At 31.4% G+C, this 26181-nt stretch overlaps 3 protein-coding genes and 1 pseudogene across 4 annotated transcripts; 2 read left to right on the top strand and 2 right to left on the bottom strand.

The window, feature by feature from the left end:
* Positions 1 to 2308: 2308 nt before the first annotated feature.
* LOC118032553 (SPX domain-containing protein 1) lies at positions 2309 to 4692 on the bottom strand. The gene is made up of 3 exons (XM_035037274.2): positions 4287 to 4692; positions 3223 to 3349; positions 2309 to 3132 (listed from the first exon to the last, which is right to left on the bottom strand). Exons 1-3 carry the CDS (start codon positions 4629 to 4631, stop codon positions 2687 to 2689), a joined length of 918 nt encoding a protein of 305 aa, XP_034893165.1. The 5' UTR covers positions 4632 to 4692; the 3' UTR covers positions 2309 to 2686.
* Positions 4693 to 11209: 6517 nt separating this feature from the next.
* LOC118032554 (ethylene-responsive transcription factor WIN1) lies at positions 11210 to 12513 on the bottom strand. Its single transcript, XM_035037275.2, has 2 exons — positions 12295 to 12513; positions 11210 to 12136 (listed from the first exon to the last, which is right to left on the bottom strand). Exons 1-2 carry the CDS (start codon positions 12372 to 12374, stop codon positions 11587 to 11589), a joined length of 630 nt encoding a protein of 209 aa, XP_034893166.1. The 5' UTR covers positions 12375 to 12513; the 3' UTR covers positions 11210 to 11586.
* Positions 12514 to 16620: 4107 nt separating this feature from the next.
* LOC118032555 (uncharacterized) lies at positions 16621 to 20488 on the top strand. Of its 2 annotated transcripts, XM_035037276.2 has the most exons (9): positions 16624 to 17121; positions 17565 to 17657; positions 18152 to 18256; positions 18402 to 18554; positions 18642 to 18740; positions 18952 to 19080; positions 19573 to 19752; positions 19979 to 20095; positions 20178 to 20488. In XM_035037276.2, exons 1-9 carry the CDS (start codon positions 16804 to 16806, stop codon positions 20355 to 20357), a joined length of 1374 nt encoding a protein of 457 aa, XP_034893167.1. In that variant the 5' UTR covers positions 16624 to 16803; the 3' UTR covers positions 20358 to 20488. The 2 variants fall into 2 exon arrangements, with proteins under 2 accessions (XP_034893168.1, XP_034893167.1); XM_035037277.2 differs by lacking the exon at positions 20178 to 20488 and having other exon boundaries at positions 16621 to 17121; positions 19882 to 20021.
* Positions 20489 to 20846: 358 nt separating this feature from the next.
* Positions 20847 to 24112, top strand: LOC118032515 (phospholipase D alpha 1-like; annotated as a pseudogene).
* Positions 24113 to 26181: the final 2069 nt, after the last annotated feature.

Genomic DNA, 26181 nt, shown 5'->3' with positions numbered 1-26181 from the left:
CGTGTTATCATGACATTCCCACTGGCACTTGCATATTATATTATTAAGCGAATACATGCATAAAAACAACCAATTAATGTGTTTAATTAATTTGTTATTAAGAATTCATACATGATTAATATAAAATTATTCTTAGAATCTTATCAATAGTTTAAATTTTTAAATTAAAATAATTTTTAATATGATATTAGAAGTTTTAATAATCAAGTCATTACGAATTTAGATTTAATCATTAAAGATAGTCTAGATTTTTATAAATTTTAAATTTAAAAAGCTCAAGGGGAATTAATATAAAAATATCTCTAGATTTTATCTAATTTTTAAACTGAAAAGATTGTTTGGAAATACAAAGCAAAACTTAAAACTTTCTTTGCTTTTCACTTGTCTGATTCCTTCCAAAGCTTGATGAGAAGTTGAATTAATTCTTTAATTGTTTTTAAACTAGTAGGTTCATGGTTCACTCTCACGTTTGGCACATCGATCCAGCTTGTAAGTATTTTGTCATTGAGTTTTATTTGTTTTGCAACTAAGGTATTAATTCAAACATTTTCGCCTGGACGAATCTTCCGAAAATGGGCGTCTAATTCATACTCGATCAAGCAAATCCTTGACCATTAATTTGGGAGACTCCACAGGGTTTTCCTTTGTTTTTTTATTGTTTTGAACAAATATATATAAATATGATCTAGGAAAGCACATTGTCTTTCTAATTGTTTTCTTTGGATTGACACATCAATTAACCGATAATACTTTTTGGGGGGTAGATCAAGAAGGTGCTGGGAGAGGTTAGTGGCCAGCAGTCTAATTTCCATTTTTTGCTTGGAAGGTACCCTACCATTACACCACAAATTTATATTCCATGAATCAATCCATGGTTTCAGCAGTTTTCACATGCCTTTAGAGGCAGAATATATATATATATTTCAACAACATTATTTGTGATGCAAAATCGAAATTTCTAGTTCTTGAAGACGTGGAAATCACTTACTAATCCCAACCAATCTTTAGGTACAAGCATATAGTAACAATAAAATTAATGGGCAAAAAGACGACAAATTAAAGGATGGAAAACGTGGAGAAAATGGTTTTTTCAGGGGGGAAAAAAAGAAAAAGAAAAAGAAAAAGGTGCATACCTAATTAACCCAACATATATGCACAATTATATATATTTGAATTTGATTGATCAAGTGTAGCGAAAACCATTGGAGCATTACATGCATGCATTAAATCCAATACACTTTGCCCAAGCAAAGGAGAAGGCTCTCAGCCCAACTCTGATAATTAGAACCTACTTCCAAAGAAACCCAAAAAGGTAGCTGAAGCAGCCTCATCACAAGGCTGGGCCAGAATCTCAACCCCACAACCTCTGCTCTGTTTTTCAAACATCTCTCTCTCTCTCTCTCTCTCTTCACACACACACACACACACACTTTATTGGCGACCGCGCAGCACCACCTGCAGTCAAAATTTTCAACACACAAAAAGATGCTTATATTTATAAAGAAGTAAGAAAAACGAGTTATTAACTACATTTTGGATTTAATAAGTAGTCTAGTAATTTAATTTAAACTACAAGTAATGATAACAGATGAATTATAAAAAAAAATATTTGACAACAATCAATAAAAATAAATGAGTCAATGATATTATATATATTATATTTAGAAGAAAAGAAAAAAAAAAATAGTGATAACCCTCTATCACTCTATTATAAATCGCTTATCAAAAAAAAAAAAAAACCTTGTTGAAATGGTTAAAATTCAACCATAAAATTTTGGACGAAAGCAAAAACAAAATCACATGGATTGCTAGAGCAACATATAAAAAAAATCAAGCAAAATAAAATGAAGTAAGCATCAACCGATATTCAATAAATAAACTCTATTTAGTTTAAGAATAAAATATATTTTAAAAAAATAGACTTAAGAAAAAATAATAAACAAAAAGATATGAGCAATTAAATAAAAAAGTAATAACAAAACCAAGGTTATAGAAAGCGTAAAAAATCAAAGCTCAATTTTTAATTAAATAAATATTAAAAAATAAAATAAAAAACATTAACTTAAAAAATAATGAAAAAAAAAAAAAAAAAAACTAAAGCATTCCTGGGCAAACTCTTCTGGATTTTAAGGTTTTAACGCCCTCTAAATTGGTCCACAAGCTTTCATCCATTACGTCCATGATTTAGTGCTTTCAATTTCCAAGGCAAGCTCAAAACTGTGGACTGTTTATGCACATGACTCAGAACCTTCAAGGACAACGAAATCCAAATGCATGGGATCTCTATAATGCTCTGGAAACCAGAAAGTCAAAAACCAGTGGATCTTAATATTTATATGTTCATGGAGAAGCTCATTTTGGCCTCATCCACTAAAGCATTACAGCTCGTAGCATTATCTTGGGGATTTTAGTCCTACTTGTGGTTTGTGGGCCTATATGCTGGTGTTTTGGCAAAGGAGTTCGTTCCTTCGCTTAACTTCAGAACTGCAGCTCTCACCTGTATCGAATTCTGCACTCCCATCTTCCATCTATTAATTCAACCTCCTGAAGTTTGGACACATGATTGCTTGAGCTTTTTACTAAACTACAGTTTCTTTTTATACTCAAAGGGAATTTAAAAAGAGAGGAAATTTACAAAATGGAGGGGGGCAAGGCCAGTCCTGCATCCCTCCTCAAAATCCTGCTGCTACTTGGCTTCTTGTTCCAGTATAGGAACCTTTTTCCAAGTATCTTCCAAACCACTCATTTGAAGTGGTGGCAATGAAAAAACACTAACAGTGGAACTTTTGCTTCGGATTTCCTTCAGAACCCGCAATGCTGATATTGTGCTCTTCATATATGAACTCTCCATAAGTTCAATCTCTGCAAGTTCCTTGGGGAAAATGATTGTGCTATCATTTGTGGTAGTCGAAGAGGTTGAAGGATCACATGAGTCATCCCCGTCGGCTGCTTCAAAAGAAGAGGGTGGTTCTCTCAATGGGAAAAGGCGGTCTAGCATTGCCTCGCATTCTTTAACAAGCTTGTAGAGCAAGTCAGTGGTGCAGAAAGGCTGTCGCAAAACCCTCTGGATGAAGGGCAAGCGAATGAGAGCACCAGTTCTTTTATCATATTTCTTCAGTATTTTGACCAGTCCTGTTGAAAGCAAGCAAGATTAGCCATGATATATTTTTGTGCCAATATGATATGAGCAAATTTAACAGCCAAGAGGAAGTATGTTAGTACCTGTATAGTTCAGAGCACTATAATTCTCCAGCAAAACCATCTCTCCATGGAAATCTACGATCTCCTTCCTAATTATTATTATCTCTTCATTAGAATTCTTTGCCTTTGCCACACTGTCTTGCAACTCCTGCATCACAATCACAAATTTTTCAATTTTCCTAGCCAAAGAGCAGATTTTATTTTTACTTTGCTAACTGAAATAAGGTCCAAAAACAGATCACAAAAACCTAAGGCACTTTAGCATCTTATTCCTTTCTTGTTTAAGTGATCATTCAAAGCGATCAAAGTATAGAGCGAACCCAAGTTTATTATTCTTAAGAATCTCTACCCACCATCCTAAATAAATACAGCCCACAGATTTGAAAAACCAACCTCAAACTCCTCAACTATGACTCTCTAAAGAATATGTTTAAAATCTCTACACCAAGTCATAGCTTGAACATCTAGCCTAAACAAATGTCTTCTCACATCAATGTCTAGCCCAACACAAAATCTATACATTAGGTAATTAAAAGAAAAAACAATGTTCGTCATTATAATCACCACAAGAAGACAAGATTAACAACTATTTAAGTTACTTCCAGGGGCAAATCAAAAGCTACAAATGCATTAAAATATCTCCTAGCACTTGCAGGCCATGTAGCTCTACAAGTGTAAAGCTTCACCAACATGATAAGTAGAGTGTGATATATTCTTCCAAATTTTGATCATCACAACTATATATATATGCTTCAACTTGTAGCGTTGATTAATTAGACGGTACAGAGAATATACCAAAGCACAATTCCCTGACTACCACTACTCCACATTTAGCGGGTGCGCGCCAGTTGTCGATACCACCACAGCTGGCAACTTACGGTTTTAACTGAACGTTACAGCACAAACAGATCCCATGCTAAAAACGACACCGTTTCATTAACGAATTTCACTAATCAGCGCTGTTATGTTCACTAATTCCTCATTAACAGTTTCAATTTTTCTCTAATCGACTCCGAAAATAAAAGGTTTTCTCAGAAACCAAACAGATCATATAAGAAAATTGAAAAAATAAAATAAAAGGTTACCTTTAATCTGATGATGTACTCTTCTTCTTTCTCAACAAAAAAACTGTTAAACTTCTCAAGCTCACCTTCTAACAGCTTAATAAAATCAATCTCTTCCCTTGTCATACATACTTCCTTGCTATCTGCTCCGCCACCTTCCGTACAATCACCACCACCAGCATCAGCAGAGGCGGCAGACAATCTCGGTTTTTTCATTGGCCGGGAGTCTCCAATGTTCTTGCTTGTGTTGTTGTTTGGTTCGATGAGTTTCAATCTTTTCTTGAGCTCTTTGTAAGAGAGAAACTTGTCTCTCCATTCAGGTAATGTTTCTTCAATCTGATTGCTTAAGCTTTTTCCGAATTTCATTTTGAGAGGAGTATTTGGTTGCTGAGAAAATAAGAAAGAAAGTGGGAGAATGAGAGATAGTGAAGGAGAGGGGGAGATATAACGGTAAAGAGAAGAATATTCGAAAGGTTAGTATTGGAATATCCGATTTTGAGTTTACATTTATTTTCTAGAAAAAGGCATATCTCTGGTTTTATACTTTATCCAGAAACACTAGAAATTGTTTATTTTTTAGTTGTGTAAAGTACGTGTTGGTCCCTGAGGTTTCAGTAATGTCCCACTTCATCCTTTATTGTTCCGATTCTTCCAAGGCTAAATCTGGATTTTTCAAGAGATTCCAAATTGGTAATTTCCAATAGAAAGTAATGGAATGCCATACGTTTTAATCATTTTCTTTTAATATTTCTTTATTTTTATTTTTATTTAAGGGATGTCATATTTATATCTAATTAGTTTTATTTGTAAGAATATTTTGTGCTCGCTCCAACATAGATATGGTGAGGTTTTTTCGGGAGTTTGGAGGTAAAAATAAAAAATAAAAAAAATCTTAGTTGCTGCTAAGTTTCTCCATACAATAACTCTCTTACATGTTTTATAAAATCAACGTCAAAGCTTTAAAGTTTTGTTCTCCGTAAGATTAAAAAAAAAAAATTACATAAAAGACAAAAATAAATTTAATTGTAGAGACAAAAACATAAATATAAAATAATTTTATCTTTAAATTAATTCTAGATTAAATTTATATTATTTTAAAATAGAAGATACATGAGATATGTTTTGTGTATCTTTAATATTTTTGTTTTTTTAATCTTGAAATAGTAATTAAACACTAGTTAAAAATAAAATGAATCAAAAGAGTGAAAATAAAAATCTACTGTAATTTGTGAGTGCTGAAAATAATTCCATTTCTCTGCCATTCTTTGCATCATTCATTTTGAAGATAAAAGAAGAAAGATAATAATATATATAAGAAATTGTAGCAGCTGGCTACTAGCCAGCCAGTAGCCGAAACCGTGCCCAAGCTAAGCCTAATGACCTTTGCTCATTTACGACGCATGGTATAATTCCAAGGGATCGAAGAATATCCATATTCCATGCCCTATTGATCAATAACTACCGATAATATTCTCTAAAAAGCTCAAAAAAAAAAAAACCAAAATATGCATGGCCCAGATCACTTACAAACTGCCATGAGATGTTTTTTAGTGGAAATGAGTGGGGAAATCTCAACCAATTGGAAAGGGTAAGTTTGGCATTACATTTCAAGATAGACTTTACTTTTCATGTATGCTATTGTTTTAATCTTAAATGGTTAGTCTATTTTAAAGTTTTTTTGCTATTTGTTTTTATTTTTTTTATTTCAAATGTTGAGATCATTGGCTATAAGAATTTATTATATTTTAAGAGATGCAATATTGAAATGGTTTGGACGAAAAATTGTCATCAGAAATATATTTATAATTAAGTTAAAAAAAATTATATTAGTATTTTTAAAATGTAGGACATATAACTATTTTAAAACCCGACCTGAAATGGAAGGTTGACTCGGGACTCGGGATTTAAACAGGTTAGATTTTAATAAAAATAAAAAAAAATTAATCCAGTATGATTCGGTTAAAAACTATATGTAGCCTATCAAATATTTATATTAAATATGTTTCATCTTAGTTTAAATTTAAATTACTTTTATAACCTGGCAAGTGAAATGTAAATTTAATAAATCAAAAAATTAGTGATTGGATTTGAGTTTAATAACTTGGAGATTTTTCTTTAGCAGTCAAACCAAAATCAAGAGCATGAGTTGGACTCTCTATACACGTTAGAGCATCTCTAATGAAAAATGTTATTTTGAAAAGTTAAATTGATAAAATAACATTTTAAATAGTATAAATATAGATTTTTTTACAATATCTATTTCAATGGAAAAAAGTCATTTAAAGAGCCAATTATATTGTAGTAGAAGAAGTTTTATTATTTCTTAATAAATTTAATGTTATTTTTTTTCCACATAGCTATATTTAATTGATTTATTTTTTTAGTGGTTTTAGTGGCCCGCTTTTGTTGGTTTTGGTTTATTTGAGAGATATGTAGAAAATAACATTTGTGGGACAGAAAAGATATTTTAACATTTTATTTTAAAGTGTGCAAAATAACCATAAAAAAAACTAAAATAATATTTTTTTAATATTTAACTTTTTATTTGGCACACTCATTGGAGATGGTCTTAAAATTGATGACTGTGTATGTGGCCACATGTGGAATTTAAGTTCCTGGACCGTTTAGCCCTTTGGAGGATTCGGATCTCTTAATGGGATATTCCCGGCTTGGAATCTACTCTTTGCATCTTTTAGTTTTATATATATATAAAAGGAAATTTGCACCTTTAAGCAAAATCCAAAATGGGTTGCAACTAGCCCACGCAAATGGGAAAAGTTCATTTTTGAAAAATATTTTCTTCTTTTGGACCGACATTGATTCTCACATGCTGTCGAGTAAGGCACCTATTCTTTGTGGAATTTATAAAGAAACACTCAGATTCTTCAAAGAATTATCCCAAATGCGATTCAATTTTATTATATAAAAAGAAAGATATTTCAAACAAGCATGAAATAAAACCCTCTTGTCATATGACATGAAATATATGCATGTACTTGATAAACTAAATAAACAATGCTATGATTAGTTTAATTTTTTATTTATTCAAAGTTTGAGGCCATATCAAGATGAATTTATTACAGTCTCTTAGATGCATAGGACTAATGTAAGAGTGTTGTTTTAAGACTTGGTTTCGAGTTTAGTTCAAAAATACCCTTACATCCAAACCATGAAATTACAAAATCTTCGTTTAAAATTAAATGATTAGTAATTTCACATGATTTTTCTCTTCCCTGAGATGTCTCTTGAGAAATTATTCCGAGATAGTAATCAATTTCACATGATTTTTATTACGTATTTTGAAAGCGTAGGAAATGCCAATAGAAGAGGAAAAAGCTGAAAGCATGGCATATTCTTTCTTTGGTGCCTTTGTGCTCCCATGATTCCTGGATTAGAAATTTAGAATTGACGGTTGAATGTCCATCCCACGGCTGTTTAAATGGTATTTAAAAGAATAATAGAAATTATTTTTTTATAGTATTTTTTGTTTGGAAATATATTAAAATAATATTAATTTTATTTTTTTAAAAAATAATTATAGATATTAGTATATTAAAATTAAAAAAATTAAAAAACAAATTTAAATTAAAAAAATTAAAAACTTACCTAACCACGTTTAGAACGCAATAACATACGGTCTTTTTATCTTTTTGTCATGCTCTCTCAAGTCTCAATGGGCAGTTGGGGCCTCTCGGTGGTTGAGAGCTGAGACTTAAACAATATTAAATTAATTATTATTATTATTAAAAAAAGAACAGCTTTATTAGTAAAAGTGTTTTTCATGAGATTAATTATCAGATCAGTTTTTGTGCATTCACATGGAATTTACTCTTCTAATCTCGTAAAAACAAACATCTTATTCATTTTATAATTATAATTAGAATTAAAATTCATAAAAAAATATTTATTTTTTATAACCTGATTTGAGATTTAAATTCTGAAGATTAAACTGTTGTTTGGTATTGTTTTCCAAACAAGGGTTAATAAAAATATTTTTTTATAATCTAATTTGAAATTTGAATAATAAGGATTAAGCCCTCCTTTTCAAAAATAAAAAAAATATATAAATTTAATATATTTTTAAGTAAAAATATTTTAAAAATTAATTAAAACACGTTACCTCAACTATATATATATATATCCTGTGAAATTATTTGACAAGAGAAGATTTTAGGTTTAAATTCTGCCAAAGATGGAAGTTGAAATTCAGGAATTGAGATAGGTATACTTCTTACTAGCTATATATGATTCAAAACACACATGCTCTCCGTTGAATTACCAATATATATATATATATATATATATGGGTAAGATAATTTCAAGTAATTTATAACACAAAATTAAAAGAAGGTGACACCCTTTTAAAGGCATTTTTCTAGAATCATATTTTTTTTAATTAAGAAATGGAAAGATAGTCGCTAACAATAATTTAAAGATTAAAGAAGAAAATTGATATTCTTTATAAGAAACAAAAAATAGATGCACAGCATGTATTTTATCCCAGCTATATTTTCATTTTATACATTTTCTTTTATTTATCTTTAGGGTTAATAATTATACTAGTTAACTATGTATGATTTTTATTCTTATAAATAAATCGTGCAAATGCAACTAATTTATTTAAAATTTGAGATGAGAAAAATTCATAGATAAATTAAAATAATCTTTTAAGAATATTATAAATTATAAAAAAACAAAAAGATTAATTATTTAAAAAAATTAAACTAAACAATTTAAAAAATGATAAAAAAAATAAATAAGAGATGTGATATTGATAAAAAAATCAATTAAAATAATACAAGAAGAAAAAGATATTAGATATTACGGGTCCTAACAAGCTAAGTCCACACACTAGGATTTTTTTTTTTATTTTAAAGAATCATACGTTTTTTATTTTTTTTATGGATGAAATGTCATTTGGCTTGGTAAATAATGTGTCATCCACAATATTATCAGGCACTGCGAAAACCCCATAACAAATTAATTGAAATAAATTATTAGGCCAAATTCTAATCAAGGCAATGTGAGAGAACAAAATTAGAAAAAAGAAGAGTTTGGTGATTGGGATAGAAATGGTTCAAGGAAAAAAAAAAAAAGAATTGCATTATGTGAATCCATAATATTTTGTAATTTGATTGATAGCATTTTTCTCACCTTCTTTAGATATATTTGCAATTGTAATTATTGTAGAAATTGTTTTTGTACTTGGACTACAATGCATGCTTTTACAGTTAAATGAACAGTAAAAATATGTTTTCTTTTAGTATATTAGGAGCAATGTATTAAATGATTTCTTACAAAAGCTGTAATCAAACCACTTTGAGATATCATTGCACTTAGTATGACACTTTCTTTAGCACTTAGTATGACACCCCAAAAACAAAGCACTAATTTAATATCATTGTTGGAACCAAATTTTCCAAGTTTGATCTTTAATATATATTAGGAAATATAAAGATTGGACCAACAAATGAAAAGGGATGCGTAAACACATCATCTATGGCCCTTCTTCAAATAAATAAATATAAAGATTGTTCAATTCTATAATAGGAAATTACAAGTAAATCAAAAAAAATATTATTTTATGGGCAGCACCAGGCTGTCCAATTAAGGCAAAATATTAACAAAGGATTTCTAGCTGGACCTTGAGGCCTTGCAAGGTTGCTCTGAATCATACCATGATTTTGTAAAGAAATTCCATTTAAAATTAGCGATGGTAAGCCCATGGCTTTGTTTCAGCTGTATTGGGCAGTACAGACCACGCACCTTTCAGTAGCGGTTCAGAATAGGATCCACATTGAAGAATTTTATTTGCTTCGGTCCAATTTTCTCTCCCAAAGAGCTAGGTTTTGATCATGTCACTCTCACCAATAGATCTTGTGTTCTTCCTTTCTAAAATAGCAGGGTGTGATCTAGGATATATCACCTAACTTCTACAGCTATTCGTAATTTCTTCATTGCTCAAGATAAGATAGCTATGATCCAAGCCCTTGTTTTACAAAATATATCGTCAAGAACTCATACTTTACCATAACGTGGTCCTAAATTTAGGTAATTTTCCATCCTAAAGTGTCCTGATGGACGGTGTCTGGTTAGTATAAGCATAATGTATCAAAAAATTATTTTAACTTAATAATTTAAATTGTTAGGTAAGATTTAAAATATAATTTATATTATTTTCTAATATATCCCTTCAAGTTAAAACTCTTTAAATTTGAAACTTGTACAAGTTCACACTATCTAATTATTATTTTTTTATTAAATAAATAGGAATGATGAGATTCGAACTCATAACCGCTTAATTAGTCATCAAGGCTCTAATATCGTATTAAAAAATCATTTCAATTTAATAATTTAAATTATTAAATAAAATTTATATTATTCTTTATTATTTTTTAAAATTCAGCCACAAATGATCATGATTATGAAAGTTGTAAAATGTAAAAAGAGCCCCAGCTACGCTGCATCTTTTAATTTGACAACACACGTACACACTTTTTTAAAATGAGTAAATAGCGTTAATAGTTATTGTTATTCATGAATTTAACAGGCATGGATGAAGTGCCACAACATTCATGAATTTACAAGGTCCCAATCGAAGGTGGCAAATTTTCTAGAAGAGTTAGGTTAGATACATCTTTCCATCTACTTAATTCAAATGATTGGAAGTTTCCCATCATCGTACGATCGATCTTATGAAAATTGGCGTTGGAAAATTGACATTAAATTAATTTATCCCTATAAATAATATTTTTGATATATTCTCTTTGTTCTAAAAGTGTCACGCATGTTATTGTTTAATGGTCAATTGATCAATATTTGGAGAGTTTAAATATTATATTAAAAAAATAAATTAAGTTAGAAATTTGATTGTAGAAGTTAAAAAAATAATAATCATGTATTGTGATAGCAGGACACCCAGTATTTCCATTGATCAATCTCCAACCTTAATTTCAATCGTATCTCAAATCACAGAAAATAAGTATGAATTAACACTCTATAATAATATTCATGTTCATCATTTCTACTTTTTAAAACACACACACACACACATATATATATACACGAAATTGAAATCATAATTGATTCCTTTATTTTTTTTCAATAAACACATAACAATACTTCTTAATTATATAAACACGTAACAACTGGTTCTCCACCCTTTCGTAATCTGACACATAAATATTTATATATGTATAATTATTTGGGTTATACTAATTAGAATAGTAACGTCACATGCAATCCTACACACACTTGATCACTTCCTTAAGCCAAGCACACAAACTCGCAGAAATCCCATGATCATCAAGACCATAGATAGCTAAAGAAAAAAGCTGCCATCCTCATGATGATCTTGAACCCCAAAAGGAGGGCTAGGACATTTCCTGCTAAGAAGCTCTTCAACCATTTGCAGTGCCACTCCCTCTTCTTTATCCATTTCTTCTCTCCATTCTGGTCCTGATATCGCTCCTGGAGACTGATCAGGCAATGGCAATGCACTCTCGGAAACTTGGCTCTCATCTCTCTTTCCAAGCTGCACTGTCATGACCCAGTCTGAGTCAGACCGCTGACCAGCACGCTTTTGCCAAACTCCAATGGAATTCTCAGTGTCGAGCCTCAAACAAGTCATTGATGGTGATGGTGCCTTGCTGCACTTTCTTAGCTTGGCATGGAGGATCTGGGACAAACCATTTGGTGGTGTTGTGAGTGAAGGTTGATGATCACTTGATTTTGGATCATCTTCATTCGAAGTTTGAGGCATGGGAAAGTTAGTTTTCGCATTACGGCCACTCATCAAGATTGCAGCTTGATCATAGGCCCTAGCTGCCTCTTCTGCTGTTTCAAAAGTTCCTAGCCATACCCTCCTCTTCCTGTTCCAAACAGACAACAAATTAAAAAGCAAGAGCATTGTACAATAAGATCTTATAATATTTGAAAGAATTAGACAAAAGTATAAGTAATTTAGACTCAGAAGTAGAAAAGATAAGAGAACATAGCTAGATGGGTTCGGTAAAGGAAGCTCGCTTACAATAAAGGATGTCTAATTTCAGAAACCCAAGAACCCCAACTTCGCTGCCTCACCCCCCTGAACTTTTTTGATTGCACCATGTTGGGGGGCGATAGGTCAGAGATGATTGAAGTCAGCAAAGGCTGACCTTGAGATCCTGAGAAGATATAGAGAAGAGATTGACTGCTATTCCATGGCAGAGAGCACACTGTCGTCGAACTAGAAGCTTTTCACCGTGAAGCTTGGTGTATTGAATAAGATCACCTACATCTTCACTCAAGTAAATATACCTACCCCAATTTAATAACTGGGGCTTGCTTTGCATGCAATATAGTACTGTAGTAGCTAGGGCTTTTATGCCAAAAGAATCCAAGAGCTGTCCACAGAAAGCAAGATTGAATATGATGATGGGATGATAGTACAGCAGTAATTATTTACTGCTCAGTTTAGAATAATATTTGCCAATTTCGAGAAAACATCAATACCAATTAGACTGTTATTTAGGATACAATAATTGAAATCCAATTATTTAACCAGCATCGGCATCATTTCACAGGTGGCGATAATTAATATCAGTGCATTTTAAGGAACGCAGAGTGCTTGTTCTTCCCTAATCCATATATATACATCTGATATAGATGATTACTGCAGATTAATGGCTAAAGTTAGAGCAACATTTGATGCAAATTACAGTGGAGTTAGGGGATGATGGCTGCGTACAGTGCTGGCTAGGGATCATTGCCATGCCTTTTATTTTGAACAATTATTGTCCTACGTGCAGAGACCACACATAACTTCAAATGCACAACTAAAGAGTTAATATAGGTAGTTAAAAACTAAATAGATAGTGATGCTTCGGGACCCCTTCGATAATGATATGCATGTGTCCAACATTTATATATACGTGGAGCTTGCTAAACATATATAGAGCCCTTTTTTAAAATGTAACACCTGCCATGTTTTTTCTTTTTTTTTTTTTTCAAACTAGCACAAATAAAAAAGTTAATTAGAAAAACAACGTTGCATTGTTACTAAAATAATTTTTTTTAATAGATTTTATATTCTATTAAAAAAACTTAATTATGTATTTTATTGTAGAAAAGAATAATTAAGAATCCTCATCGAACTAAACGGTTGCCCCTTGATTTTTTTTTTTAATTTACAAAAGAATAAATAGAAGTTTCCTAACTATATAAGAAGATATTTTTATTTTTTAAAATAAAAATATTAGATAGATTTTTTCACCCAAACATTTATAAATTTTCTTAAAAAATTAAGATAAAAATAAACGTTATTATCATCTTTATCATTATTACTAATATTAGCACCACCATTATCATTACCTGCTACGTACCATTACCACCATTACTATTATCATTATTATTATTATTATCCCAATTCTAGGTGCTCTTCATGTCATGTGTTTTGTTTTTTGTATTTTTATAAATAGGTTTAACATGTAATTGATAGAAATATTGTGCATTTCATACTCACATGTATGAAAAGATCCTATATTATTTATACAGAGTGAAAGTTTAGAGTACCTTCACAGACAAAATTAATTAGACTTAAATGTAACCTTTTCAAGAAATTAATGATAAAGCTAGAAAAAACTTCATTGGATTTGTGTTTTGTTTTTGGATACCAACGGGCTGAGTTGTGGGTATTACCTCAAAATAGCCCTCCCTCTGGTGCTAAAGATAATTAGGGTTTTTCATGTCAATATTATATATAAAAAAAATGAGCAAAGAGAGTTATATATTTTTCTTTTGTATTGAGATGAGAAAAAAAAGTCTTCATTTTCTCCTTTAAACTGGAAACATATAGTTTATTTTAGGAAAAAAAATTAAAGCTGCTTATCTAGTAAAGTCAGTCACTGTTTTATCGCATAACTTACCTTTTTATAAAATAAATTATTTAGCTTGTTTATAGCACGTGATAGTTTGATGTGGTAACCCAGAAAAATAAAAAATGAATGATAAAAGCAAAAGAATAGAGAAAAGATGACGAGTGATAAAAATAAAAGAATAAAGAAGGTAAAAAAAAAATGAAGGGTCGGGCGAAAATCAAGTCTTATAAAGCATGGTTGGGCTGGGCTTAACCGATTGAAGAAATTCATCCAAATAGTGACATGAGGCCCAGTAGAAAACCCGAAAAGACACACCATTTTCTATACTTCCTTTTATCTCCTCTTCTATCGTTTCCAAGAAGCTGCTAATTGGAGGAATAGAGAAGAAGATAAATATAAGAAAACTAAAAAGAAAATTTCATGGTAGAGGACGGCCTGCCATTGCTACTTAACTCCACTTATTAATATACTAGCCTACTGGTCCACACAAGTTTTAATTATAAATTTAATATCAAATATATATTGAATAATATTTTTATTTAATATCGACACAAAAGCAAAATAAATTTACTTAGGTCAATGTATGTTTACATGAAAAATTTACAGAGATAATAAAAAAAATTTAGAAAGTTAAATCTTTAACTAATTTAATATTAAAAAATAAAATTGATAGTCATTCAATGAACTTAAGACAACCAATTTCACAATACAAGTCATGCATTCATCAGTTTTAATAAAAAAATTTATACCATATATTACATTTTATTTATTAGATTTATATGAAAACAAAATGCAGGAGAATTTTCTTGTATGAAAAATTTTGTTTTAAAAAAAATCATGACAGGTGTGCGAGATTAAGATATAAAAAGTAAATTATTGATAATAAAGAGTTAAATTTCATTTTTTGTTTTAATTTAAATAAGAAATAGATTATTGATAACAAAACATAAAATTGCAAAAAATATATATATTAAATTCAGAGACAAAAAATGCGTTAAATAAAAAAATTAGACTAGATGTGTAGCCTAACATGTCGAACTTGTAATTCGAGTCACAGACTCAACTGGATTCAATATTTTTTTTAATATAAATCTATAGTTAACCTAAATAAATAATAATAAAAAAGCCTAGAAGCACGGGCCTATGACCTAGCACCCTAAGTTTATGAAAGGAATAGAATAGGTGTCAAGGCTTTCAAGCCCAAGTCCAAGCCCATACGTGTTTGAGCCTGTATTTTTTTTTTTTAATTTAAAGGGGATATGACATTTTTTTATAAAAAAAGCTAATGACACGTTGCCTATTATGGCAGATGAAGTGTCGTATGCAAGCCCAAAACTTGGCCACAACTATGGCGGTTGTAAAATCAGGTCTAGGTTTTTTACCTAAAAAATTATTTTTTAATCTATTTTAACCTGAAAACACCTTACAAACACTCTTAAAATATCAACAAACTAAATTATCAACCTTATAAACCAAAAAAAAAAAAAATCCAAATCACAAAATCAATTGGAATAAAATTTCTCATTCTTGACTTATGTATGCTTTTTTTAAGCAATATTAAGATTGAAAACAACCACTATAAGGCTCTTTTTAAAGAATGAATTTCATCTATATCAATTTCAACCAATTTGATGGTTGTAATATATGTAAATGATAACTTCTTTTTTTTTTTTTATCTACATTGAATTTTGGTGAAAGTCTCTCTCCTTTTATAAAAAAAAAACTGAAAAAAAAAAAATAAAATTCAATATCAAATCTAAATTTTTAACAACTACATAGATCAATCACTTAATAACCAAAAATGATAGGAAGACCAGACTAATTTTTTTGCATAAAGCTGCAACCTATTTTTCATGTGTTTTTAACTTGTATCCTTTATTTTTCAATTTCACAATACTCTTTTCCAAAAAGAAGATGTGATTGAACATTAATTTGAAATCAAAAGAGTTCAATCATGCAAAAACAATGTTACCAAATTGAAATTTTAAAAAATCTTACCATTCCGATTCATAATAATTCGTGAAAGAATGTACAGTGAAATGTGTACAATAATATCACCACATGGATTAGGTTTTTTTTTAATGTGTTGTTTTTATCTTTCTATCTTCAAGTACTATTTTGTTTCTTCGCTGGATTACACAAAATTCTATTCCATGAATATCTTCCTCCAAAAATTTACGACATTGGGGTTTACAAGGCATGTGTACAGTGGAAGCAACGGAAACAGGGTAAAAAAAACAGTGTGAAAAGTAGGAGATGATGTGGAAGATGATCAAGAATTCCCATCACAAATTATTCTTTGAAAATGAAGAAATAAATTAATCTGATTTATTTCATACAGTGGAAAAATATGAGATTTCAATTTTTATTAACTGGATAGTAATACCTGACATGGCAAGTTCCCATTGGTTAATAAGTCAACCCACAAAATCTATTATTCTATTGTTTGAAGTTTGAACTATCAGTCAACCGTTATAACTTCTAAGTTATAACTTACAACTACCAGTCTTCCTCAAATCCTCAGAAGAGAAAACTGAGTTCAAAACCGGGTTAATGACCCATCAAGACTCTCTCTTTTCTCCTTTCACCCCTCTAAAACCACTCCAATGCAACACCAACAAAGACCCACTATCCCAACTCGCTCGGCTCACCCCCACTGACTCAGTCCCAACTCAGTTACCATGCTTAAGAAGGGCAAGCTCAAGCTACCTGACAGGCTTGGTATTTTGGTCCCTGGTTTTGACGACAAAGAGGAGGAGAATGGAGGGTCCGAGCCGGTTTTCGAGTCCGGTGAGGAGCTTGAGATTATGGAGCCTAATGGGGTTGAGTTAGGCCACAAGGAAAATGAGTATGAATTTGATTTGGGTGTTGATGATAAAGTTGGGGATAAAGTGGATGCTTTTAGGACGCGGAAGAGACCGGATAAAGATGGGCTGGGCCAGGTCACGGTTAGGGAGGTTATTGCAGCTGATGAGAAAAGGTCTGATCTTGAATATGAGGTCAGAATGTGGAATGTTCTTTCTTTATTTTCTTCTTTAATTTAATGTAGGGTTTTAGGTTTGAAGTTGAATTTTTGGAAAACTCTTCTGTGGTTTAGTGAGGTTTAGGTTTTTGGGGAGTGTTTGGTTTCTTTAGAAAATGGTGGCAAAAGGGAAGAAATGTATGTGTGGACTGTGATGTTCAATTACGCTTGATTTATTCATTGGGACAAAAATAGTTTAATTAGAGATAATAATTTATTGGGTTTGCATTCTTGAAATCTAATTTGTGAAAATTTTCAGAAATAACTTTCTAATTGGCATCCTTTTCCTGCATTTTGGCCGCAACAAAATGGGATGCTAGGGTTTTGTTCGTTTATGCCATTTTTGGTTTTAGGACCAAGTTACTTTTTGGCTTTGTTTGTTAATTGATTGTATATCTTTCCATTTTGTTTTGTGGCTAGTTCTCTCAAAAGGAGATAAATTTGGAAAAGGTGAAGAGAATTGCTAGTATGGGGGTTCCTGATGGAGGAGGATTGAGGGCAACAGCTTGGAAGGTACATTGGTTTTCATTGCTGGATTATTTTGTTTGCACTTCTGGCTAGGAAATTTCATTATTATTTGATGTGGATTTTAAGCCGGCTTTCAGAGTAGTTCAATAAGCTTTTAGTAATAATAATGTCACTTCTGTCATGTTGGATTGCACTGATTGCCAACAGAACTAAAGTGCTGAAGATTTTTCTTCTGCTAATTCACAGGTTCTTGAAGAGATTTGTGATTAAAACCATGATTATTGTCTGTTATGCAGTGATGGAATGGTTCGATGCCTGGACGAGAACATGTTATTCCAACTACTAAACTTGAAAGAATAAAATTACCGGGTTATTATGAAATAATAGGACCACATGTTGAAGTTGCTTAAATCACCTATATTCTACACATCGTAGTGGTAATCAATTGGCTGCATATAGAAATGACAGCTTTAGTCATTCAATACTCCTTTTTATTTGAATATGACTCCTGAACATCCTTAAATCTTAATTTATGGCAGCTAATGTTGGGTTATTTATCTCCTTCTCATGATGTGTGGGAAAAGGAGTTAACCGAGAACAGACAAAAATATGCTAAGCTAAAAGAGGAGCTTCTGCTGAGTCCTGTAAGTTTCCAACTGCTGTACCTGCTTTGCATCTTAACTTAATGTTTTAATTTAGTTGCAGATGAATTTGTCACACTTGTAATCAGTTTTTTTTTTCTTTGGTTACTGGTTTCAATGTACTAATCAAAATCTTGAATCTAGACAGTCAGAGTACACCAGGGTAAAAGCTGATGCAATGATTTCCGCTGAGCTGAGCAGTGAAGGTGATGTTGCTGGACCACTTAAGCGACAAGAAATTTCTCATGGAGATCACCCCCTGAGTGTTGGTATGGCTAGTGCTTGGCATCACTTCTTTAAGGTAAATCTCTCCACCATTCTAAGGTGCCTGGAATTCCTTGTGACAAGGGATAGCTGATGTTAATCAAAATGAACACTGCATTTATAGCATACAGAGATTGCAGAACAGATTGACCGTGATTTGCAGCGCACACATCCAGACATGAAATTCTTCTCAGGGGAGTCCTCATTCAGTAAGAAGAATAGGGTATTTATCCACTCTTCTGCTCTTTCATTTTTATTCAATTTCATTTGGCTGTTGAATCTTTGTTGATACTATGGTTCTCAAATTCTCAGTCACTTGATGAAAATAATCTTTTGGAGAGTTGCAAACAAATGTCGTCATTGCAATTGTAACAGTTTTAAGAAACATGAATGAAGTTTCCCTGAAGAATGCTGTGATATATTTTCACCTGCAGGAAGCAATGAGGAACATTCTTCTCTTATTTGCAAAGCTAAATCCAGCTATTTGTTATGTACAAGGCATGAATGAGGTCCTGGCGCCAATACTCTATGTATTTAGTACTGATACTAATGAGCAGAATGCTGTAAGGAATATTCCATCTGCTTTTGGGTCTTCTATTGCTTTAGATACTTGTGTTCCTTGTTGATAATATGATCCTGAAACCAGGAAGACACAATGCTGTTTTCGACTGAATCCTTTCTGCTTTGGAAGTTTTTTACCATTTAAACTTTCTTCTCTTTTTTTTGTTTTGGGCTCATTAATAAAACTTGTTGAGATTTTGTTATCTCATAAGACGTTCATTTTTTTTTTTTTAATGGATAGTTTTCTTAGTAGAAGATGAAGCTTTAACAGACACAGAATAGTTAAAAATTTCTACTATTACATACAACAATTCATTTATAGGACATGGGACACAAACTTTATAGCATTGATCAGCTATACTTCCATATTTATTGACCAGTCTGATAATAAATATGAAAGAATCCTGTAAAGGTGAAAGCATATGTTGTTGAGAAGATCAAACAGAGTCCTAAACAGAAGGCAATTGTATTCATGCCCTTGGTCTATCCTGCAGGTAAATGCTGAAGCTGATAGCTTTTCTTGTTTTGTTCGACTGCTGAGTGATTCAGTGGATCACTTTTGCCAACAGTTGGATAATAGTCCTGTTGGCATCCTCTCCACTCTTTCCCGCTTGGCAAAATTATTGAAAGAAAATGATGAGGAATTATGGAAGCATCTGGAATTCACTACCAAGGTAAATACTTTCTTAATGTGATTATAGTAGATGCACCTTTAGATTCTTGATGGCCAAATAAAAAAAACTTTTTCATAGTTCTGAGTGCTTTGTGCCAACCATTGTAGTATATTTACTTCTGTTTAACAGCAAACAGTGCTTAAAAAAGGCCTCCTTGAAGTTTTCATCATATTTGGATCAAGCTAAGTGAATCATGGAAGCTTATGCCATCTATTCAAATGGGCAGGTTAAGCCACAATTCTATGCATTCAGGTGGATCACTTTGCTACTGTCTCAGGAATTCAACTTCCAATCCATTTTAAGAATCTGGGATTCTCTTTTGAGTAATCCTTTTGGGGTTCAGGTACCTCTCAAACATCTCGATCCAATCAACTTATGATGATTTAAACAATGGTGTTTATGGAAACAAAACTGGTTTCGTGCAGGATATGCTTTTGCGGATCTGTTGTGCAATGCTGTTATGCATGAAAAGCAGGCTATTGAGTGGTGATTTTGTAGCAAACTTGAGGCTTTTACAGCATTACCCTGACATCAACATCGAATACCTTCTCCAGGTAGCACAGGATCTAAGTGCCGATACATCATCCTACAGTTTGTCTTTGTAAATTAACGTGTTGTATACAACTGTTTGCATAACAAGTTTTGTATTTGACCAAACAAGAATTGAGGTGCTAAACACCACAGTAAAAGCAACACACGAATTATGATAATTTTTACTGTGAGTTTCTTGCTTGAAGTTTTTCCCTTTCATCCTTTTCTTTCGAGGATGGAACTGATCAACTGAAATGAACATCAACTACCTAATTTTGTTCTAGTCTTCAAGCTGCTAAACACCACAGTAAAAGCAACACGAATTATGATATGAAGAATCAGGACTGTTGAATTTGTGAGACCCACAAGCGGAGTCCACAAAGTCAAGGGTTCATATTACAATAATTTCATACGGAGAGATTATCTATGTTTATGGAAAGGCTCACGTGATAGTTGTGTAAGTGATCCTTAGACTTGAGATCACTAAGTTATCTTATATAGAAAATGTTATGCCTTGATTCTAACTAGACGTTATCCTAGTCAATGGTAACAAATGAGAATGTATGGGGTATAACATAAATTATATGAAAGTATTTGAGTAATCAAGAGAGAATTCATCACTTTAAGTGAATTAAAAAAAATATTTCATCTATTCTCAAATAGTTTTGACTATGAGATACTAAGTCAAGATGAAATGAGTTTTGAAAATAGTTTCAAAATCATATTCAAATAATCAATGACTATAATGTTGAGAACTAACATGATTTAACAAAGAAAATATATTTCATGCTATAATGTCTAAATAAAAAAATTCATGATGAATGAATAATAATTATACTAAGAAACTGGTTATTGAAAAGTTAAGTCAAATTACTTGTGACTTTCTGAATTTTAGGACATCATATCAGATTGTTAAACGTTGTACTTGATCTTCAAAAATAAATAAATCAATTATTGACTTTATAATAAATTAAAATTTTTAATTTATTTAATCTTATTTTATTTTAGATTATGATTTGTATTTGGATTAACTTTATTAAAGAATCTAATAGGTTGCACTAATAAAAATCATTGTTTAGAAATTAAAATGAGATAATTAATCAAGTACGAGTTAATTGTAAATAAGTTTTAGAAATTAAAGACTAAAATGTAATCAATAAAAAGAATTACAATTTTAGACCTAAAAACAATCAAGTAAAGAGTTGATTGAATAAATTTATGAAATTGGACTAAAATAATATGTGTGATATTATTTAATTTGCAAATTAACATTTTATCATTTAAAGGGTTTTTAAGTTTCTCTATAAATAGAAAGTCATGTATTTTATTTTCTAAGAGTAGATTACAATACAAAAAATCTAAAACACAAAATAAAAGAGATAATACTACAAAGTAAAACAATCTCTCTCTTCTAAAATGGTTTAAGAGATTTTTCATTAGTGGTTCGTGTGAATTACTATTAGAAACTAGATATTTGAATGTCTTATAGTTTGCAACAACTTTAAATATGTCTAAGATTCTTAAAACTTTTTAAAAAAATTCAATTTATCAATTTCACTATATATATATTTTAGAAAACCAATCAATCTTCTCTCAAAAAGAAGACGGCCTATAGGGGCAGTAAGGAAAGCTTATTTTCCTGCTGCTGAACTCCTGGGTGGAAAAGAAGAAGATAAATGGCTTAACATCTTGCATAAAAACCATAGACGTCCACATAAGGGTTCGAGGATTCATTTGGAAGTGCATTTCTTTGATGGCATTATTGGTCTAAAGGGATTACAGGTCCGAAGTTTCCAGGTGTCCCTTGCACATTCTTTTGTCAAAGAAGTGCTTGCAGAGTTACACTTTACCAAGATGCTCATGTCCCTGATAATGTTTTTCCGAAAATCCTTCAAGCTAGGGGCAAGCATTATGAACCACATCGATGCAGAGAAAACATTTCCGATGCCATTTCTATTGCAAAGTATTTGATTTACATCACATGTGGTGAGGGGCCCAAGCACGCAAAATCCAGGAGGAGACATGATCTTAGGAGAGCTACTAAAGAAAAAGGACAACGAAGGTGTTAGGGTCCTGATGCTCGTTTGGGATGACAGAACTCCTTTGAAGTTGCTTAAGAAGGAAGGATTGATGTCTGCACATGATGAGGATACTATAACACAAAATTCCATTGTGTATCATGCCCCCGTAAAACCCTGATAATGGACAGAGAATTAAACAAGACATAAAGATTTCTACAATGTTGATTCGTCATCAGAAGACTCTAGTGGTGGATAGTGAGATGCCCTAGCAGAGAATTACGAAAAAAAGAGGAGGATTGTGAGTTTCATTGGTGATATTGACCTTTGTGATGGTAGATATGACACTCCATATCATTCGATTTTCAGAACTTTGGATACGGTACACCACAATGATTTTCTTCAGCCCAATTTTGCAGGTCCCTCAATTGATATAGGGAGCAAGGCAGCCTTTGCATGACATTCATTGTCGGTTGGAAGGATGCTTCGGATGTCTTTGTCAATGTCGAGCAGAGGTGAAGAAAGCAAGGTAGGGAGGACTTTCTTCGTCAAGTAAGAGAACTAGACGACACTTTTAAACTTCCATCTCCTGTTATGTCAAGACCACGAAACATGGAATGTCCAATTGTTCTGGTCGATTGACGGCGGAGCTGCTTATGGCTTCCCAGTAGCTCCTGAAGATGCAGCCAGAGTCGGGATCGTCTGTGCGAAGGATAATGCCATCGACAGAAGCATTCAGGATGCTTATATCAATTCCATTAGACGGTCAAAGAATTTCATTTTATATTGAAAATAAGTACTCCAAATGACATAAAGGTTGAGGAGGTTGGGTCTTTGCATCTTATCCCAAAAGAACTTTCATTAAAGATTGTTAGTAAAATTAAAGCTGGAGAAAGATTTTCCGTCTATGTTGTCATTCCAGTGGTTCCGTTCAAGCGATATTGAACTGGCGAAAGAGGACAACGGAGATGATGTAGAGTGATATAGCTGAAGCCCTCCGGACGACTGGTCATTTTTTTGCATTGGACATCGAGAGGGAAAGAAGACCGAAGAATATGAACCTTCAGAGAGACCTGAACATAATTCAGATTACAGTAGAGCTTAGAAAGCTAGGCGGTTCATGATCTATGTTCATGCCCAGATGATGATTGGCAAGCTTTTCAATATCTGAAATTTCCTTTTCTTGGAAACGTCTACTTCCTTTCTTTCTTCTTCTTCTTCTTCTTCTTTTTTTGCCTTTTATATATCCCAGGTCCTACCTCCCCTAATCTCTTGATAATTGATTGAAGTTGTGAGGAACATTACATGTTTGTTCCTTCAAGGAAGTTGATGGGTGATGAAGATGGAACCTTTTTGGTAAAAAGAAACTGAAAATTGTCTCATGTTTTCCTGGACTTGACTATAGAATTGCTTTAAATTTCAGGAATAAGCTCTTTTTTATGACAATTACATGCCAAAATTGACCATGCTTGCTCTTTGCAGTTGATAATGAATGCATGACCATCGGATCTGCCAACATTAATCAACGATCGACGGATAGGAGCAGGAACACAGAGATAGCAACGGAAGCCTACCGACAAACAGCCTGCTTATCACGTTGCTAAAAAATACTGGCACCTCTAGTCATCGGAGATGTAATTAGACCAGGACTTGATAGGACATTTGCTTGCTTATTCCATCGGAGTTACTAGTAATGGAGAGTTTACAGAGGTTCCTTGGACAGAATTTTTCCCAGACACCAAGGCTCGCTTTTTCGAGTCGGAAATCTGAGATTACTCCCTTCAATCCTCACAACTTAGATGTTTTCTCGATTTCATGATCCTGTAGCTAGTTAACAGATGCATGCATAAAATTAATACTGAAAACCTGGGAAATATTTTCCACTACTTTTCTACCATGACCAAGGTAAAATAAATATTTGTGTTTCTTTTTACCGGCCCGTTGGATTCTCCGGGAGAGAGATATATGGTGATTCATGTGAAATGTCCCGGTAGGTACAACAACCTTATTCTTAAAAAGCTGCAAAATCAAAGATTTCGTTTTTCCAAAAGTTGTGTGCACACGTTGTAAGAGAGTCAACATAAATCAGTTCTCAAAGCTTCGTCTAATAATTTATATTTTCAAGTTAAATATGTTTTTGATATAATAGCTTAACCAAAGCTATGTTTGTTTTTAAAAAGTTATTTTTTTAAATTTTTATATATTTATTTGTTATTAGAAAAATTGATTAACAAAAAATATTTTTCAGTCAAAGAAAAATTTGATTTTGTTTCTAAAAAAAATGTTTTTCTTTTATTTTGGACGGAAAAACACTTTCTGAAAATTATAAAAAATTTAGAAATGTCATATTATTTGCTAATTGTATCAAATTTGATCCTCAAACTTTTGATTGTTATATATATATATATATATATATATATATATATTGTTTTGAATATTTGCTTTTTAATTTCATCCCTTAAAATTTAATTTTTATATTATTTTTGGTCTTTATTTATATAGTTGTTATTTGCTTTTCCCTTATCATTTTTTAATTAAATTTTTTTATCTATCAAATTTGGTCCTCATTCTTTTGATTGTTACTTATTTTATTTGAAATAATTTATGAAATGTTAATTATTATTATTTTAATTTTTTAATTTTTTAATTTTTTTTTAGATTTGATCTCTATTATTTTGATTATTATTTATTTTATTTGAGATAATTTATAAAATTATATATTTTTTCAATTTCATTCCCATTTAATCTTTTGATTTGTAAGATTTGTTTTTCATTATTTTAATAAACTCGATCCTAGACCTCTAGATTATATGGATCCACAAATAATTCTGGCCATGATCTTGATAGCCATAATAGATTGATGGATAGCGATTGTATCTTTCTTAGCAACCACCCTCCGGTGAGGTTTTTGTACTATCGTAGGGCAACCCTCATGACCAGCAGCAACATTTTCCTGGAAACATGTCAAGTGGGAACTTAAGAAACCGTGTGGAAAATTGTTCGTGTGACTCAATTTTGTCTACCCGTTCATTACAGGAATTTAAAGCACTGCCCTTTTCCTGACGTGGCTTTCTATCCATCTCAAAGGTCTCGTATTTTAATTAATAATTAAACAAGAGGTGATGAGGTGTTCTTTCCTCGGATTTAGAAGAGTGCACGCATGAACGATGCAATTTCCTTCTTCATGGATTATGTGGCTCAAAGTCCATGAACTAGAAGAATCAATCTTCTTTTAACAAAGTGTTAGTGTTATCTTTATGTCATCATCATAATTGTCGGAGTTCCTTCAAAGAGAAGAAAGGGACTAGCTAGCATGGTAACGATCAATTACTGTTAGACTACTGTACAGCCACTTGGATAAAGGATTTTCGGTGTCAATAAAGGTGGGATTTTTCCTCCTTGATTGACATAACCAAGACTCCTTTATTTATAGAAATTTAGTTTTTTAAAAAAATAAATGTTTAGTAATATTATAAAAAATAATTTTTAATATTTGGTTATATTATAAAAAATAAGCTGGAAAATAATTTATTAATGTTTTTTTTAGTTTATTAAAATAATAAAAAATAAATCTTACAAATTAAAAAGTTAAAAAAGAATGAAATTAAAAAAAATCTAATTTTATCAATTATATCAAATAAAATAAATAATAAAAATAAAATCTAACAGATAAAAAAATTAAAAGATGATAAAATTAAAATAATAATAATTACAATTTCATAAATTATTTTAAATAAAATAAGTAACAATTAAAAGATTGAGGATCAAATTTGATAAATAAAAAATTTCAATTAAAAAATAATAAGAAAAAACAAATAATAATTATAAAAATATATTAAAATAATATTTTTAAAATTTTTATTTTTAATATTACCATATT

This window comes from Populus alba, chromosome 6, assembly GCF_005239225.2.
Source record: "Populus alba chromosome 6, ASM523922v2, whole genome shotgun sequence".
NCBI lineage: Eukaryota > Viridiplantae > Streptophyta > Magnoliopsida > Malpighiales > Salicaceae > Populus > Populus alba.
This window is presented reverse-complemented; position numbering and strand designations above follow the sequence as displayed.